At 37.5% G+C, this 15679-nt stretch overlaps 1 protein-coding gene across 1 annotated transcript in view; it reads left to right on the top strand.

Moving 5' to 3' along the window:
• Nucleotides 1-3483: 3483 nt before the first annotated feature.
• LOC145767517 (deoxynucleoside triphosphate triphosphohydrolase SAMHD1-like) overlaps nucleotides 3484-15679 on the top strand; it is a 28377-nt gene continuing 16181 nt past the window's right edge. The window contains exons 1-3 of the mRNA XM_082579357.1: nucleotides 3484-3608; nucleotides 13224-13384; nucleotides 15487-15602. Of these exons, the coding sequence (XP_082435483.1) occupies nucleotides 3582-3608; nucleotides 13224-13384; nucleotides 15487-15602 (304 nt within the window). The 5' untranslated portion in view covers nucleotides 3484-3581. The remainder of the gene's footprint in view (nucleotides 3609-13223; nucleotides 13385-15486; nucleotides 15603-15679) is intronic.

Below are 15679 nucleotides of genomic sequence, written 5' to 3'. Positions count from 1 at the left end.
AAATAGCTCGCTTGATGCTGTAGAGTAGACCGACAGCACTCAAGAGCAATTTACGCCGAAAGATCAAGCGCTTGATTAGCAAAGCAGCACATTCTGTGATCAACATAATATCTGTAAACTGTAGTATACCCGATACAAATTCTCAAATTTATGCCTGTTTTAAAGACAGGTTACAACATTTTGAATTGCTTATTTTAACGATTTGTAACATACAATGCAAACTATCAATCGTGTGGAAATCACTTGTGTCTTGTAGGCCTACAAACTTTGAAAATAAGCATAAATAGGCCTACAAGAAACAAATTCCTTACTTTTTTCTTTGTTGCCAATTTGGCCATGGTGCAATTGCCGTCTGACCCAATATTTAACGATTCTACTTTGAGTTTCGCTAAAATTCGCTTTTCATTTGCAAAATAAACTTACGGAGTGGGCGAGGGACAATTACGTACCTAAGACGCCAATCATCATAAGTAACTCACATTGAACTTCAACTAAATTTTCATTGAAAATGTCATTTGCTAAAACAAAAGGGAAAACAAACGAGTTTAAAATTGCTTACTTAATCAATAATACGCTTTTATCATTTTACCATATTACTTTAGTCGCTATATAAGTAGACATCTGACTCTGAGCGTTGATTTTCATATGATAAGAAGGAAAAAACTACAAACCTCGTCTCTCGTCTGTCGTAGGCTATTTCTACAAGGAATAAAACCGTTTCATCTAAAACTGTAAAAAGTAAAAGTAACTCCCATACTTGAATCCAAGCAAGAGGAGATGAGAAAATAAGATTCTTATTATACCAATCCCTCTGCACTAACAAGAGTCGGGTGGCCAGTTCCTTTCTTTCGGCCGCCTTTCCTTCAGCAACTACGCCCACCCAATTTATTACATCCTGGGTAGAGGTGAGCAGTGTTTTTCAACAACCGGCTTAAGCCGGGAAAGTTGACAAACCGACGGACGTTGGTTCCAATACAAAGCGTGGCGCGTGGGTTCTTTACACAAAGTATGGTATTGTATGACACGCTACCAACTATAAACAGAATGACCTCACAATGAAAGAGCCCATGGTTTCACACACAGCAAGATCAATTTAGTGAGAAACAAACATTCAAACAACAGCTCTAACTATTAGGAATCCATCATTCCCATAGACTTCCAGCTAACATGTCAGGAATTGAGTCAAAGCAAAGCTTTAAGTTCCAACTATATAAGGAATAACTTTTCTTTGACAATGTTGTTTTCAACACGAAGTTCTTATCAGGTCAATGGGAACGCGCGGCCTCTATTATTTTAAACACAATGAGGAAAATTCAAATTACCAAAGACCCAGAAAATCCAAGCTATTTCATCGAATTGACAACAGCGAGTCTTTTGTTTTTGTTGTTTAAGCATCGTCGACTCACAAGGGAGTTGCCACAGTGATCTGTCGTCTGTGGTGACGATAAAACTTAAATATCCATTCTCACATATGCCAAAAAGTTAAAGACATTTCAATGGAGGCCACTCTTCATGTCAGCATTACTTAGTAGAAATCATTGTGGAATTGCATACTAATGCAGCTAGGTTATGGTTGCCATACCGTCCGGAAAATTCCGGACATGTCCGGAATTTGGTGTTAAATTTTGCGTCCGGGAAGAGTTTTAAAAAATGCTCAAATGTCCGGAATTTTATGATGGGCGTTTTGGGAAAATTAGAATTTTTTTTCTAAAAAATTCGCTCAACCAGCTCATTTTACTGCATCTGCAATCGTACTGTGCAACACTGCCATTTTTTTTACTACGAGGTTGTACGGAATTTTTTCTTTATCAATGAGGTTTACCACTTAGAACTTTCTGGAGCTTTGTACTTACTTGGACTTATTGACCGTTGTGCTGAATCAGAATTGGTTAGATATAGATCACATGCTGCGAACATATAATCAGAGATTTACTTGAAATGTCATAGAGGAGGAAGCCTAGTGAATTTTTGATATAAAAACCTTAACTAATTCTAATGGCTACTGGTAATGGCTAATAGTTCGGTAACGCATATATGGTCTCATGAAAATAGTCATGCACTGTCCGGAATTTTGCTTTTTCAAATATGGTAACCCTCAGCTAGGTATAGTGTACAAAGTTATAGAGGACAAGATTATAAATTATATTCTACTGCAGCATGACACATTTATTTGCTTTTGACGATACTACAAAATAAAATCTCAGATAATAAAATTTGTAAAGGGTTGTGACGCTTTAAGGAATCGTGACCATTTTGAGGGGTTGTGGCCGTTTTGAGGCTTTCAAAAGGTATCCGCCCAAACAAAAAGTTTGAGAACCACTGATTTAGACTAACTATCAGCTTAATAAGAAAAATCACAAAAGTGCATTCACGACGAAACAATTTTTTGTCTTAACTTTTTTAAATATTCTTGAAGTTTTCTCTATTGAAATGTCTTTAACTTTTTGGCATGTGTGAGAATGGATATTTAAGTTTTATCGTCACCACAGACGACAGATCACTGTGGCAACTCCCTTGTGAGTCGACGATGCTTAAACAACAAAAACAAACAGACTCGCTGTTGTCAATTCGATGGAATAGCTTGGATTCTCTGGGTCTTTGGTAATTTGAATTTTCCTCATTGTGTTTAAAATAATAGAGGCCGCGCGTTCCCATTGACCTGATAAGAACTTCGTGTTGAAAACAACATTGGCAAAGAAAAGATATTCCTTGTATAGTTTCAACTTAAAGCTTTGCTTTGACTCAATTCCTGACATGTTAGCTGGAAGTCTATGGGAATGATGGATTCCTAATAGTTAGAGCTGTTGTTTGAATGTTTGTTTCTCAGTAATTTTATCTTGCTGTGTGTGAAATCATGGGCTCTTTCATTGTGAGGTCATTCTGTTTATAGTTGGTAGCGTGTCATACAATACCATACTTTGTGTAAAGAACCCACGCGCCACGCTTTGTATTGGAACCAACGTCCGTCGGTTTGTCAACTTTCCCGGCTTAAGCCGGTTGTTGAAAAACACTGCTCACTTCTACCCAGGATGTAATAAATTTGGTGGGTGTAGTTGCTGAAGGAAAGGCGCCCGAAAGAAAGGAACTGGCCACCCGACTCTTGTTAGTGCAGAGGGGTTGGTATAATAAGAATCTTATTTTCTCATCTCCTCTTGCTTGGATTCAAGTATGGGAGTTACTTTTACTTTTTACAGTTTTAGATGAAACGGTTTTATTCCTTGTAGAAATAGCCTACGACAGACGAGAGACGAGGTTTGTATTTTTTGCTTATTACCACACGAAAGTCAACGCTCAGAGTCAGATGTCTACTTATATAGCGACTAAAGTAATCTGGCAAAATGATAAAAGTGTATTATTGATTAAGTAAGCAATTTTAAACTCGTTTGTTTTCCCTTTTTGTTTTAGTGAATGACATTTTCAATGAAAATTTAGTTGAAGTTCAGAGTAATTTACTTATGATGATTGGCGTCGTACGTAATTGTCCCTCGCCCACTCCGTAAGTTTATTTTGCAAAAGAAAAGCGAATTTTAGCGAAACTCAAAGTAGAATCGTTAAATATTGGGTCAGACGGCAATTGCACCATGGCCAAATTGGCAACAAAGAAGAAAGTAAGGAATATGTTTCTTGTAGGCCTATTTATGCTTATTTTCAAAGTTTGTAGGCCTACAAGTGATTTTCACACGATTGATAGTTTGCATTGTATGTTGTATGCATTGTATTTGCACTGTGTGCGGCCTGCAATGCTATATGGTAGCGAGACATGGGTATTGAGAGAGAATGAACTGGCAATCCTGAGAAGAACGGAATGGTCAATGGTGAGAGCAATGTGTGGGGTGCAAACGAGAAGGGAAAAAAGGACTGAAGAATTGTTGGGTATGCTAGAGATGAGAGCGACCATAGACCAACTGGCAAGGGCAAATGGAGTAAGATGGTATGGACATGTGATAAGGAGGGAGGAAGGAAGTTTTCTTAGAAAGGCACTAGATCTAAAGGTGGATGGGAAGAGGAAACGCGGTCGTCCAAGAAGAACGTGGAAACAACAAGTGAAGGATGAATTTAAAAAAGTCGGACTGAAGGAGGAAGATGCAAGGGACAGGGTGAAATGGAGAAAAGGGATTAAAACAATTGCTGCGCGGAAACAATCGGCCACCCCCACTAGTGGGGAACAAACCGACTATGGATTATGATGATGATGTTACAAATCATTAAAATAAGCAATTCAAAATGTTGTAACATGCATTTAAAACAGGCATAAATTTGCGAGTTTGTATCGGCTACTACAGTTTAGCCTACAGATATTCTGTTGATCACAGAATATGCTGCTTTGCTAATCAAGCGCTTGATCTTCCGGCAAAAATTGTTCTTGAGTGCTGTCGGTCTACAGCAGGGGTTCTTAACCGGGGGTGCACGCACTCCTTAGGGGTGCGAGAGCTGTTACTAAGGGGTGCGGGAATGCTGAATGGTTTGGGTTGGTTATAAAGGAATAATTATGGAATAATTCTAGAAGGGGGTGCGAGAACTTGTCGGTGATTTCAAAATGGTGCCAACAAGGAAAAAGGTTGAGAACCACTGGTCCACAGCATTAAGCGAGCTATTACCGAACGAAGGCAAATGCACGAGAATCACGCGGATTGTATGGTGATGCCAATCACAGATCTAACACAACCCACAGGAAGTAGCGACTCAGATGGCAAAACCCGTCATTTTTACATTGATTCAACGTCTGCAGACGAAGGGAAATGTGATCACTAAGCCAGACGCTTCCACTACTTTGCTATAAAATTTCTTATTGAGACCCAATCCTGTGCTCTGGAGCGGTGTCGAAACGACTGCCTATTAACCCTATCTGTAGCTACACGGGGTTTTATGAAGACGCCCCCACTCTAGTAATGAAATATTTCACAGAAGGAAATATGCTAAAAATGTTGAATTTCTTGACTTTTAGTTTTTATTCTCTGCGAATTTTCTAAACCTACAGTGGTCATTTTTCTACCTTCGTGCCCTTCATAATAAGCATTTCATTTTAGGTGGCTAGACATTTTCATGAAACTGTTAAATATTACACTGGCCAACAAAAAAACTTTTTTCCGAGTGCGGAAGATATTTTAACGGTTTCTGTGCAATTTCGGCCCACTGAATCCGAAAACAACATTGGTTTCTTTTAATTGGCTCCAGTTTTTGAGATATTTGATATTTTCAAATTTTGGCTAGATGACCAAGATAAGCCATGAGCACCTCATACTGTCTGCAAAGCATGTGTAGAAAGACTAAGAAAGTGGACTAAAGGTACACTTAAAAATCTTAATTTTGGTGTAGGAATGGTTTGGAGAAAACCAAAAAGCCAATTCAATGACTGCTAATTCTGTTTGGTACACCTACAGGGGTTCAATCGTCACAAGAAAAGCACTACGTGGAATTACCCAGGTTTAGATTCTGCTCGACAACCTGTGCCTCATTATATAGAAGTGCCTGAATATAGTGATTTACTTGACATGGCCATGGAATATGATGAGCTTCATGAAGAGGTAGAAAGCTCTGCAAGTGACAGCGATGGAAACGTGTTTGAAAGTAGTTCAGCTATTCTAGAGACTTTCAAACTGGAGGAGCTGAGTGATCTCATCAGGGATCTTAACCTATCCAAATAAGCAGCAGAAATTTTGGCATCCCAACTAAAAGACAAAACCTCTGTTGGAACCGGAGCTTCCATAATATTTTATTGTGCGAGAGAAAAAGAATTGCTTCCATATTTTTGCCAGCAAGATGAATTTGTTTACTGCAAAGTTATCGCAGGGCTTCTGCTGTAAATGAGAGTAGGGTTCCAAAATACAGAGCTCAAAAGTGGCGCTTGATCATAGACAGTTCGAAAGAAGTTTAAAATGTGTATTGTTACATAACGATAACAGATGTGTATCTCTACCAATTGGCCGTTCAACAAAACTAAAAGAAGAGTACAATAACATTAAAACGATATCACAGAAACTGGATAACGACTCTCATCAATGATGAATTAGTGTAGACTTGAAAATGGTAATTTTTTGCTTGGCTAGAAAAGCGGCTATACAAAATATTCATGTTTCATCTACTTGTGGTACAGCCGAGCTCTTAATAATCACTTGGTGAAAAAAGGGTGGCCACTGGCCACCTACAGATTACATGAGAGTTGGTGAATCTAACGTCATAAATGAACCTTTAGTTGCCATAGAGAAAATCATCATTCCACCACTACACATCAAACTTGGTTTGATGAAGCAGTTTGTGAATGCCTTGCCTACGGCTGGGGACTACTTCAATTATATTTGGTTTAGTTGGTTGGTTTTGAATCTTTATCCTCGGACTGACAAAGCCTTGATAGGTTATTCCTGGTAGTTGCGCATACTTGTAAAATGTACAATCAACATACTTGTAAAAAGTTTTCTGACTGTAGAAGTCTTGTTGCCGGAGAATTATTTTACCCATTAGGTAGGCTACCGTTGATTGGAGAGCAGTCCTTAGAATGTGTTGCTCAAGCGCAGTGTCGAACTAGCGCCGCATGGTCTTGAGCCGGGCGCGTAATATTTGCAAAGCATTTCCTGCTTTGCCCATCGAAAAGATGAAAGCAGGCATTTTTGATGGCCCTAAGATCCGCAAACTCATAAAAGATGCACGTTTTGTGCAGTCTATAACAGACAAGGAGTCTGTTGCATGACAATCGTTTGTTTTGGTCACACAGAAATTCCTTGGAAGCAGAAAGCTGAAAATTACCAAGAATTGGTGGAAGATATGCTTTCCAATTTCAAAGGTTTCATCAGCCATCAGTACATCAACCACTTAGATTATTTTCCTGCAAGCCTTGGTGACCTAAGTGAAGAGCACGGAGAAAGGTTCCACCAGGACATTGTCATACAAGAGCGGTACCAGGGCAGGTGGGATATGCCCACATGATGACTGACCACTGTTGGAGTCTCCAACGTGACTGCTTGGCCACATCACATTCTAGAAATTCTTGCTAAAGAACATTTGTAAACATCGACTAATTATTTCGAATTGTATGATTGATTAATGTACTTTAACAATTTACGAAATGTAGGCTACTTCGATTGTTACTAAAAGTAGTGTTTGTGCTTTGACGCCACCTGTTTTTGCAAACGAAAATCTGTTCTTTACTGCTAATTTTGTTTAATTTTTGCTTGATTTTCACATAAAACATGGTTTGCCAATAGAAGGCTCTCTGCAAATACTATTGTCAAATTTCACAGAATCGCATCAAAAATGTAAGAATAAGATAAGGACATGCTTGTAAAAGACAGACAAGGTCTCATCAAAGTTATAGCATAAAGAAAATACCAATGTTAAAACTTGCATATTTTTAGCACTTTTTTGGAATAAAACCATGGAATATTTCAAAAACTAGAGCCAATTCGTAAAAACCAAGGTCATCTTCGGATTCAGCTTCATCAAAATACCCCAAAACCGTTAAAACTTTCTTGGCACCAAAATGTGTGCTGACCAGTGTTATAAATGTTAGTGCAATATAAATGTTAGTGCAATATAAATGTTAGTGCAATTACTTTGAAATGACAAACGCCCAAAAATGCCTTATATTTATGAGCAAAAGTAATTTTTGTTTAGTTTAGTATTACTCTATGTCAAGGGTCGGGAACCTATGGCTTGCGAGCCATAATAATGGCTCTTTTCAAGACGGCATCTGGCTCGCAAAAAAAAACAATCTTCTAAAGTGCAAACCGCAAAATTTTATCTTAACTTTTCATTACAATTTAGAGCTGAAAATGCGCTCAGAATGCACCAATTAAATTGTAATTTTTCATTTTTTTGGTGGGAGAGACCCCCCAAACCCCCTTCTGTTTTTCTGCTCTTGCTAAGACGCGTTCACCCTTTCAAAACTTCATCAGTGCCACCACTTGTTGATTGTATTAAGTGTTAAAGCATTACAGTATAACCTATGGCTCTCACGGAAATGTATTTCCAAAAATATAGCCTTAATGGCTCTCTGACTCAAAAAGGTTCCCGACCACTGCACGTTATTATTCCAAAATATGCATTCGGTCAATTTTGAAGCTATTTTCGGAAAATGAGAATAAAAACTGACTTTCTGACGTTTTTTCATCTCAAACACTTTGTTTCAATAAATTTGTTGCTTAAAAATTTAATTTCTATGCGCGCAACCAACATGACTATTATCTTGTAAAGTATTTTGGCTCTGTGATTTTCATAGCTCCCATTATTAGCGATTAATTAACACGGGCTAAGACAGCCGGTAACGTACTTTCCGCGTATGAAAACAGCTCGTACTAAGATAGGGTTAAGCGCGGCGCAGACGTTCTCACCAGTCGGTTAATTTTGTTTTCGAAAGCATTAAAGTATAGACAAAAATTGTATTTAACCCTTTGCTTTTCAACGTTTTTTTGGAAGTTAACTGCTCAAGAGGAGGCCGTTTTTTGATCAAATTCAATCAGCTGTTACGTGTGATCCGCTGGTGCTATTTCAACAGAAGCTGCACTGGTGTGAAAAAAAATCATTTGTCTATCAGTTTGAAAAGTCATTATTCTAAAATTTTATATGTTAACACTATCTGTAGCAACACGGGGCTTTATGAGGACGCCCTACACTAGTAGTAAAATATTTCACAGAAGGAAATATGCTAGAAATGTGAAATTTCTTGACTTTTAGTTTTTGTTTCTTTGCGAATTTTCTACACCTAAACTGGTCATTTTTCTACCTTCGTGCCCTTCACAATAAGCATTTCGTCTCAGGTAGCTAGACATGTTCGTGCAATGCTAGTTATACATATGTTAATGTTAGTGCAATATAAATGTTAGTGCAATTACTGTGAAATGAAAAGCGCCCAAAAATGCCTTATATTGATAAGCAAAAGTAATTTTTTGTTGAGTTTAGCATTTCTCTATGCTTATGCTATAATTCAAAATTTTCAATTTTGAATTATTAGTTTAGCATTACTCTACGTCAGGGGTCGGGAACCAACAAAATTTTCAATTTTGAAGCTTTTTTCGGGAAATTAAATTAAAAACTGACTTTCTGAACGGCTTTTTCATCTCAAACACTTCATTTCTATAAACTTGTTAGGTAAAAATTTAACTTCTATACGCACAATACACATGGCTATTATCTTGTAAAATATTTTGGCTCTGTGATTTTAATAGCTCCCGTTATCAGCGATTAATTAGCACGGGGCTAAAATAGCTCGTGACGTGCTTTCCGTGTACGAAAACAGCTCGTATTAACGTTTTGCTTTTCAACGTTTTTTTGGAAGTTAACTACTCAAGGGGGGCCGTTTTCGGATCAAATTCAATTAGCTGTTACGTCTGATCCGCTGGTGCTATTTCAACAGAAGTTGCACTGGTGTGAAAAAAAATTATTTTTCTTTAAGTTAGAAAAGTCATCATTCTAAAATTTTATATGTTAAACTTGATATTTCAACTTTTGCAAAGGTACCCAAAAACGATAATTTTGATTTATCTTGCCGCTGTTTAATTATCGTGCCAATCCGATTTCATGCAAAGTTCTGTAGAACAAAGAGATTGGTCAGCCGCACGAAGTGTGTGTGCGGTCTGCATACTCATTGAATTGATAAAGAACTTGCGAGCAAATCTTATTGTAGGCTACTCATTAATTCTAAAATAGTTACAGAGTAATATTGTTACACGAATTAGAAAAAAATAAAACTGCGTTTGTTGCTTTATATTTTTGTCCTAAACTAATGCTTTCCGAAACTCATGGCCAGCTTCTGGTTTTATGGAACCAAACTGCTCATAAGTAACACCTTAGCCTACTTGAATAGCTGTTTACATCTTCGTTTGTGTATTTTAGGTCAACAATATTGAGTTTGTAGTATGAACATTTTTAGTAGAGAGAAGACAATTGAACAAGCTGTTGAAATTATCTGAAATTTCTAAGTTCAAATTAGGCGCTTTTGGAATTGTGGATTTGTGTCAAGTCGCATCACAAATATCATGCAGGCCACATCATAAGTCATTTCGCTTACCGGTGTTTATAAACATGACTCATGAATTACATCCACTAAAAATACAGCATTTACATCAACAAAGCTAAGTTCGAAGCTCACTTTTTACTGAAGATTGTGTTAATCAATTTGAAAATGCATTTTTAGTCCGCCAGCGTCGAAACAATGCAACAGCGAAGTGAGGAACATGGGTAAACAAAAGAAATGTAAAATAAACTCGCATTCAGCAAACCTCTATTAATTTAACGTTTACAAATGTTGAATCAATGTAAAAGGACTGAATTGCTGACAGGGTCGTTATTGTTTGAAAGACAAAAAATACGCGTAAAGGCGACAAAGCGATACAAGAGCAAGGCAGCGATTATGTTTCTGGCCAAAAAATATTAACTTTTAACTTCAAAGATAAAAATGATTACAACGAAGCTTCAAAATTTGTCGTAAAAAATATTGCAGAGGTACAATAAACATAATCATTTTGTGCCAGATTGTGAGAAGACTTCATAGATTCTTTTCAAACATTTGCAGGATTGCAAATTATTTTCTATAACTTTATATTGCCGAAAAATGGCTTCTTGTTTGAAAAAACGTGGCTACCATTCTGTAAAAAATTCTTAGGCCTACTACATTGAAGTACTGAAATGTTGTTTTTTTTTGTGATTTTCTCTGATGACAATTTACAACATCCGAAAAGTAAAAAATAATAATGATGAATAATTTCACATAACCATGGTTTGTAAACGCTTCACAAAATTTGTTGCAGAGACTTTACTGTTAGACGTAAAACGTTTGTAAAAGAAAACTGTCGGATTACGTATTTATAATGTTTATTGCGCTGTTATCGAGTTATTAACTGCCTTTGTTGTCTACTTTTGTGGTTGCCGGCCAGCTTAGAGCAGTATGCAATTATGGCATTTGCATCGTGTGATGATTCCCGCAAATTTTCACAAGGTCTTTGTTTTTATCGTGATATTTTTGTGCCTTTTCTGTCCTAAACTTGAAGTCACTGTGCACCACAATCCACATCGCTTTTTAGACTCAGTCTTCATTGAAAATCTTTTGTGTGGTGCATCATTTCACATAGTGTCTTCCTCTGAACTGTTACACAAACCGCCCAGAACCAGGATGATTATGAATATTATAGCCGTTGAGTGGCCGCTATTGTATGTGTGGATTTATTAGATGACTGACTAAATTCATGCTAAAGTCGGGCAAGTTCTGCTTTCGGGATCCCTGCGGTTATTTATGGTATTTTTTGTTGATAAGTTTAGGCAGACAAACTCGTTTTGTCCAAGACAAACGGGGCCCGGAGTAAGAGGGGGGCCCGGAATGACTCTTCGTACCCTTAGTGAAAATTTCTCTCAGAGGCCCTGATTGTATGTGTAGATTTATTAGATGTCTGACTAAATTCATGCCAAAGTCGAGCAAATTCTGCTTTCGGGATCCCTGCCGTCATTTACGGTATTTTTTGTTGATTAGTTTAGGCAGCATTTTTCCAAGATAAATGAAGACATCGGTATTGTTCGTCACTTAGATTTAGTTTTCTCTGCATTGTTTATTCATTCTTTGATCCATTAGTTTATCCCACTTTTGGTATAATCGGATCGTTTATAAATGGCGGGTCTTTACAATAGCCGGCTTCTTATACATTGGCGCAACGTTTTCAGATGTTGAATCAATGATCAAGAAAGCTGATTTGTTGTTTGTCTTATGTGACGCCCAGCATTATGCCTCGTCTACATTGCAAAATACTTTGTAGTGAAGACGAGGCATTATCATCTTTATTTTGCGCTCTTTGGAACAACAGATAGTGCACCGTGAAACAAAAATGCAACACATAACAACAAGTAGGCGACATAGGCAGCGAAGGGACATGTAGTCATCGAGTAATCTGCTACGTGATCTCATAATTTTGAGTATACACTATACAGTATCTCACAATTACTGTTTGCAAAAACGCTATTTCTTCAGCTTCTTCCAAAAGCATTTGCAGCGATACATTTCCTCAATTGCAAGTTTTGTCAATGAGAGCATTTCCATAGAACGTTTATTTCGAAACTAGGTTTTTCGTGTCACTACCTAAGGGAAAATTTCTTATTGTAACGTTTTTTATTCGTCAATGGATATTTGCTGGTTGAAACAACTGTTTTGAATAGTTTTTGGCCTACATTGATCGTGGATTGCTATTCTTCGTAAAGCTGATAACGCAAAAAACGTTTGCTATTATTGTTTTTAATTAACAACTTTGTGATCACTGGCGTTTCTTTTGTAGCATAAGAAATAACGCGCTTTGTGTTATTGAGGTCAAGCCAAATAATCTGCTGTCTGTTCCTCTGCACTGCAAATCCTATACCACTGCCCGACGTTTACTCCTCCAAGGGCAGTTGGCCTGTCAACGCTGGAGGACTCTACAATCAAGTGGCTGCTCGAAGAATGCCCGGACATTTGACCCCAATGAAATGTAGTCCAAAAACAACCTCTCATTCAAAAAAAGAAGAAGCCAAACAATGGAAAACAAGAGGAAGTTTCTCTCTGCTCGCGCATATTGATGCACGAAGCAATTATGAGCTTATGGCTTATTATGGGCAAAGTAATCCATTTCACGCTTTGTTGGAAGTTGGTTAGAAATAGCAAAAAACTCACCAAAATCTTCAATTTACAAGAAAACTACACAACTTTTAGCATCAAATTTAATATCATCAGATCCGCCTGGCAATTTTAGGAAAAGTCAAGAAAAACCAAGTGCATGACGTTACTGTGCTGCAAGTAATCAAAGGAAATATGAGAGGTTGGGGCGCGAAATCTGGCCTCCCGTTGAGGAGAAAAGTGTTAATGGACTTGAATGCCTGAAAATAAAATTGCATCTGTTCATTTCTTGTAAAAATAACCTTTTTTTAATATAAACTTCACTTTCAATCAATGTAAACTGAATAACAAAAAAGTCCTAAGAAATTGTCAAGCTGAGAATATTCGGGAAAAAAAAGCAGTCGATGGATGTTTTCCTCTTTAATTTAATTTCAATTGTGTTTTGTTCCGAGCGGTTTCAAAAAATAATGGAAGTTTGGTGCATTTGAAAAAAACTAGTTACGATGTTTGCAATAATTTTACATTTTTATTCGTTTTTCAACATGAAAACCGATCAGGACTTTGATATCAAACGCTGTTGAAAGTAAAGTGCTTATCGATTTTCACTTTGTAGTTTAACGCATTTCTAGAGAAATCAAAACCCTGAATGCTTTTGTTTCAGTGTTTTAAGGATCCAATTCACAAAGACATTGAACTCCATCCTCTGCTGGTGAAAGTCATCAACACTCCTCAATTTCAAAGACTCAAGAACATTAAACAACTTGGGGGGAACTACTTTCTTTATCCTGGAGCCTCCCACAACAGATTTGAGCATTCAATTGGGTAAATAGATTTTTTTATATAAAATAGAACGGAGCTTTTCTGCCAATAACAAACTTACTTCTTTAATTGATTGAGTTTCGCTTTTAGCAGCATGATCGTTGCTTACTTCACAAGGTAGATTTAAACGATGCCACACCGACTTTGAAATTACTATAATTGCCCGAGAAAATGACGCAGTAAAATTACGTTTCAAAGAGGCCATATTCATCAGCAGACAAAATCCTAAAATCAACAACCGTGCCGAAAGGGAAGAACTACGTCATCTAATCTACTAATCAACTGAAAACAAATTTTGCAACAAAAAACGCCTAACAATACAGAAACTCAACAACCAGCAGCCTCAAGCTAAACGAAAGAACCACACTTAAGAACCACTCACTGACTTCAACACCATTCATCATAGCACATGACTGGGGAACTGTGTTCCGAAAGCTAGCGCAACTTACTATTGCCACAGCAAACTCGCAGCATCAGGCTAAGACAGATCGTTTAAATCTACCTTGTGAAGTTACTTCTTTAACTAAAGATTTATTTAAATTGCAAAAGTAGATTGATTGATTGATTGAATTTTTAGCCTCGGACTGGGAAAGCTTCTTGCAGAGCTTAATCTTGGCAGTTTCGTATACTTGTAAAGGCTTTAAATCACTGATGCAGGCCCGGTCACCGACATTGACAGAGTAGAATTTCCGATTGTTGAAGTCTTGTTGCCGGAGAATTATTCCATTCGTTAGGTGCCGCTGAATGGAGATCAGTCCTTAACGTGCGTTGCTCCAGCGCACACCCCGAGAGTCGAACCGCCGCTTGATCTTAAACCTTCTCCTCTTCAGAAGTCACGCGCTAACCAACTGAGCTATCGAGGCGGATAAGATGTCAGCATGGTCAAGCTATTTTTGTCATGTAAGACTTAAATAGAAAGTTAACATAAAATTTAAGTTATACATAACTTGAGTGTGTTGCAAAACTTTTGGAAAATGCACTCTGGGAAGAAAACTTGACATCCCCAGTGGCGGCTCGTGCTATGGGGCTGCAGGGCTGCAGCCCCACCTAAAAGAAAGAGAAAAGGGAAAATCTGTTTTCCTCTGTTTGTCCGACTCGGTTACTTTTTTCACTTAAGAATTGCGGATCGAAGATTGAAATATTAAAAGTTTCGTTTGGCAACACCCATTTTGGGAAAACTTTTTTGCAGCCAGAGATTCTGGATTTCAAGCGCTCTAATTGGCTAAAAATTATCCTTGAAGCTCCACCTCTTTTGGTATTTTACAGCAATTTTTGAATCTGTTGGAGCTGCATGGAAAACAGCCCCACTTAACCGAATAACTTTACAAACTTTTTAAAGTTAGTTTTTATTTCGCAGAGTAGCGATGAGCCATGAATGTAGAAGCGCTAGCTGCAGAGTTACAGGTTATAGGAAGTGCTAGTCCAGCCTAGGGCATCTCAAAATCACTTGAACGTTGTATGCAACTGCTATAGGCTAATCAAGACCAAGCTCAATGTTAGTAAAGTTTGGTTCCAAAGCAAACTGTTAGTTTTTTTTTAAATATAGCTTAGGAATACATCAACTTTTCAACAAAGTTTGAATACATTTTTTTTTTAAATTGAGATAAAAACATGCTCCGAACGAACCAAATTTAGTGCGATTTTTCAAATTTTTCTGGGAGGAGACCCCCAGACCCCCCGAAGTCGTTTGCAGCCCCACTGCTCACATACAGTACCAGCCGCCGAAAGGCATGCTCATAGGAGCTAATCAATAGCGAGCTGAGAAATTAAGATTTCCAAAAAGATCAAACATGAACAAATGTTTTAAAGTACCGTAGGTCTACTTTCTTGATTTTCTTTTCTGAAATACAAACTCTGATTCAACCTAATAAATCCAATAAGCCCCATACAGGCTTAAAACGAAGTTAAAAATATGTTTTACAAACGCTGAAGATAAAACGATAGAGATCATTTTCCTTTATTATCAGACCTTTTTCCCAACGTCTGTATCTTGTACATTGTCACAGAATGGTGGGAGATTTGATTAGTTTTACGCTCCTTCATGTGTTTGATAAGAATGTTATTTAACGGAAAATTTAATCCATGTAGCATTTATTGTTTCAAAGCACCTGTCATTTAGCTGGGGAGCTTATCCGCCACTTACAATTGAACCAAAAAAGTTTGAATATTGACGAAAAGGATGTTTTGTGTGTAGAGCTGGCTGGGCTTTGCCATGATCTCGGTATGTTATTGAGCAGTGATCTATATTTCAATATCCAAATCATAGTTACTTTGTTGTTCAGTTGCTAAATGATGTAA

Source organism: Aplidium turbinatum, chromosome 1 (assembly GCF_918807975.1).
Source record: "Aplidium turbinatum chromosome 1, kaAplTurb1.1, whole genome shotgun sequence".
Taxonomy (NCBI): Eukaryota; Metazoa; Chordata; class Ascidiacea; order Aplousobranchia; family Polyclinidae; genus Aplidium; species Aplidium turbinatum.
This window is presented reverse-complemented; position numbering and strand designations above follow the sequence as displayed.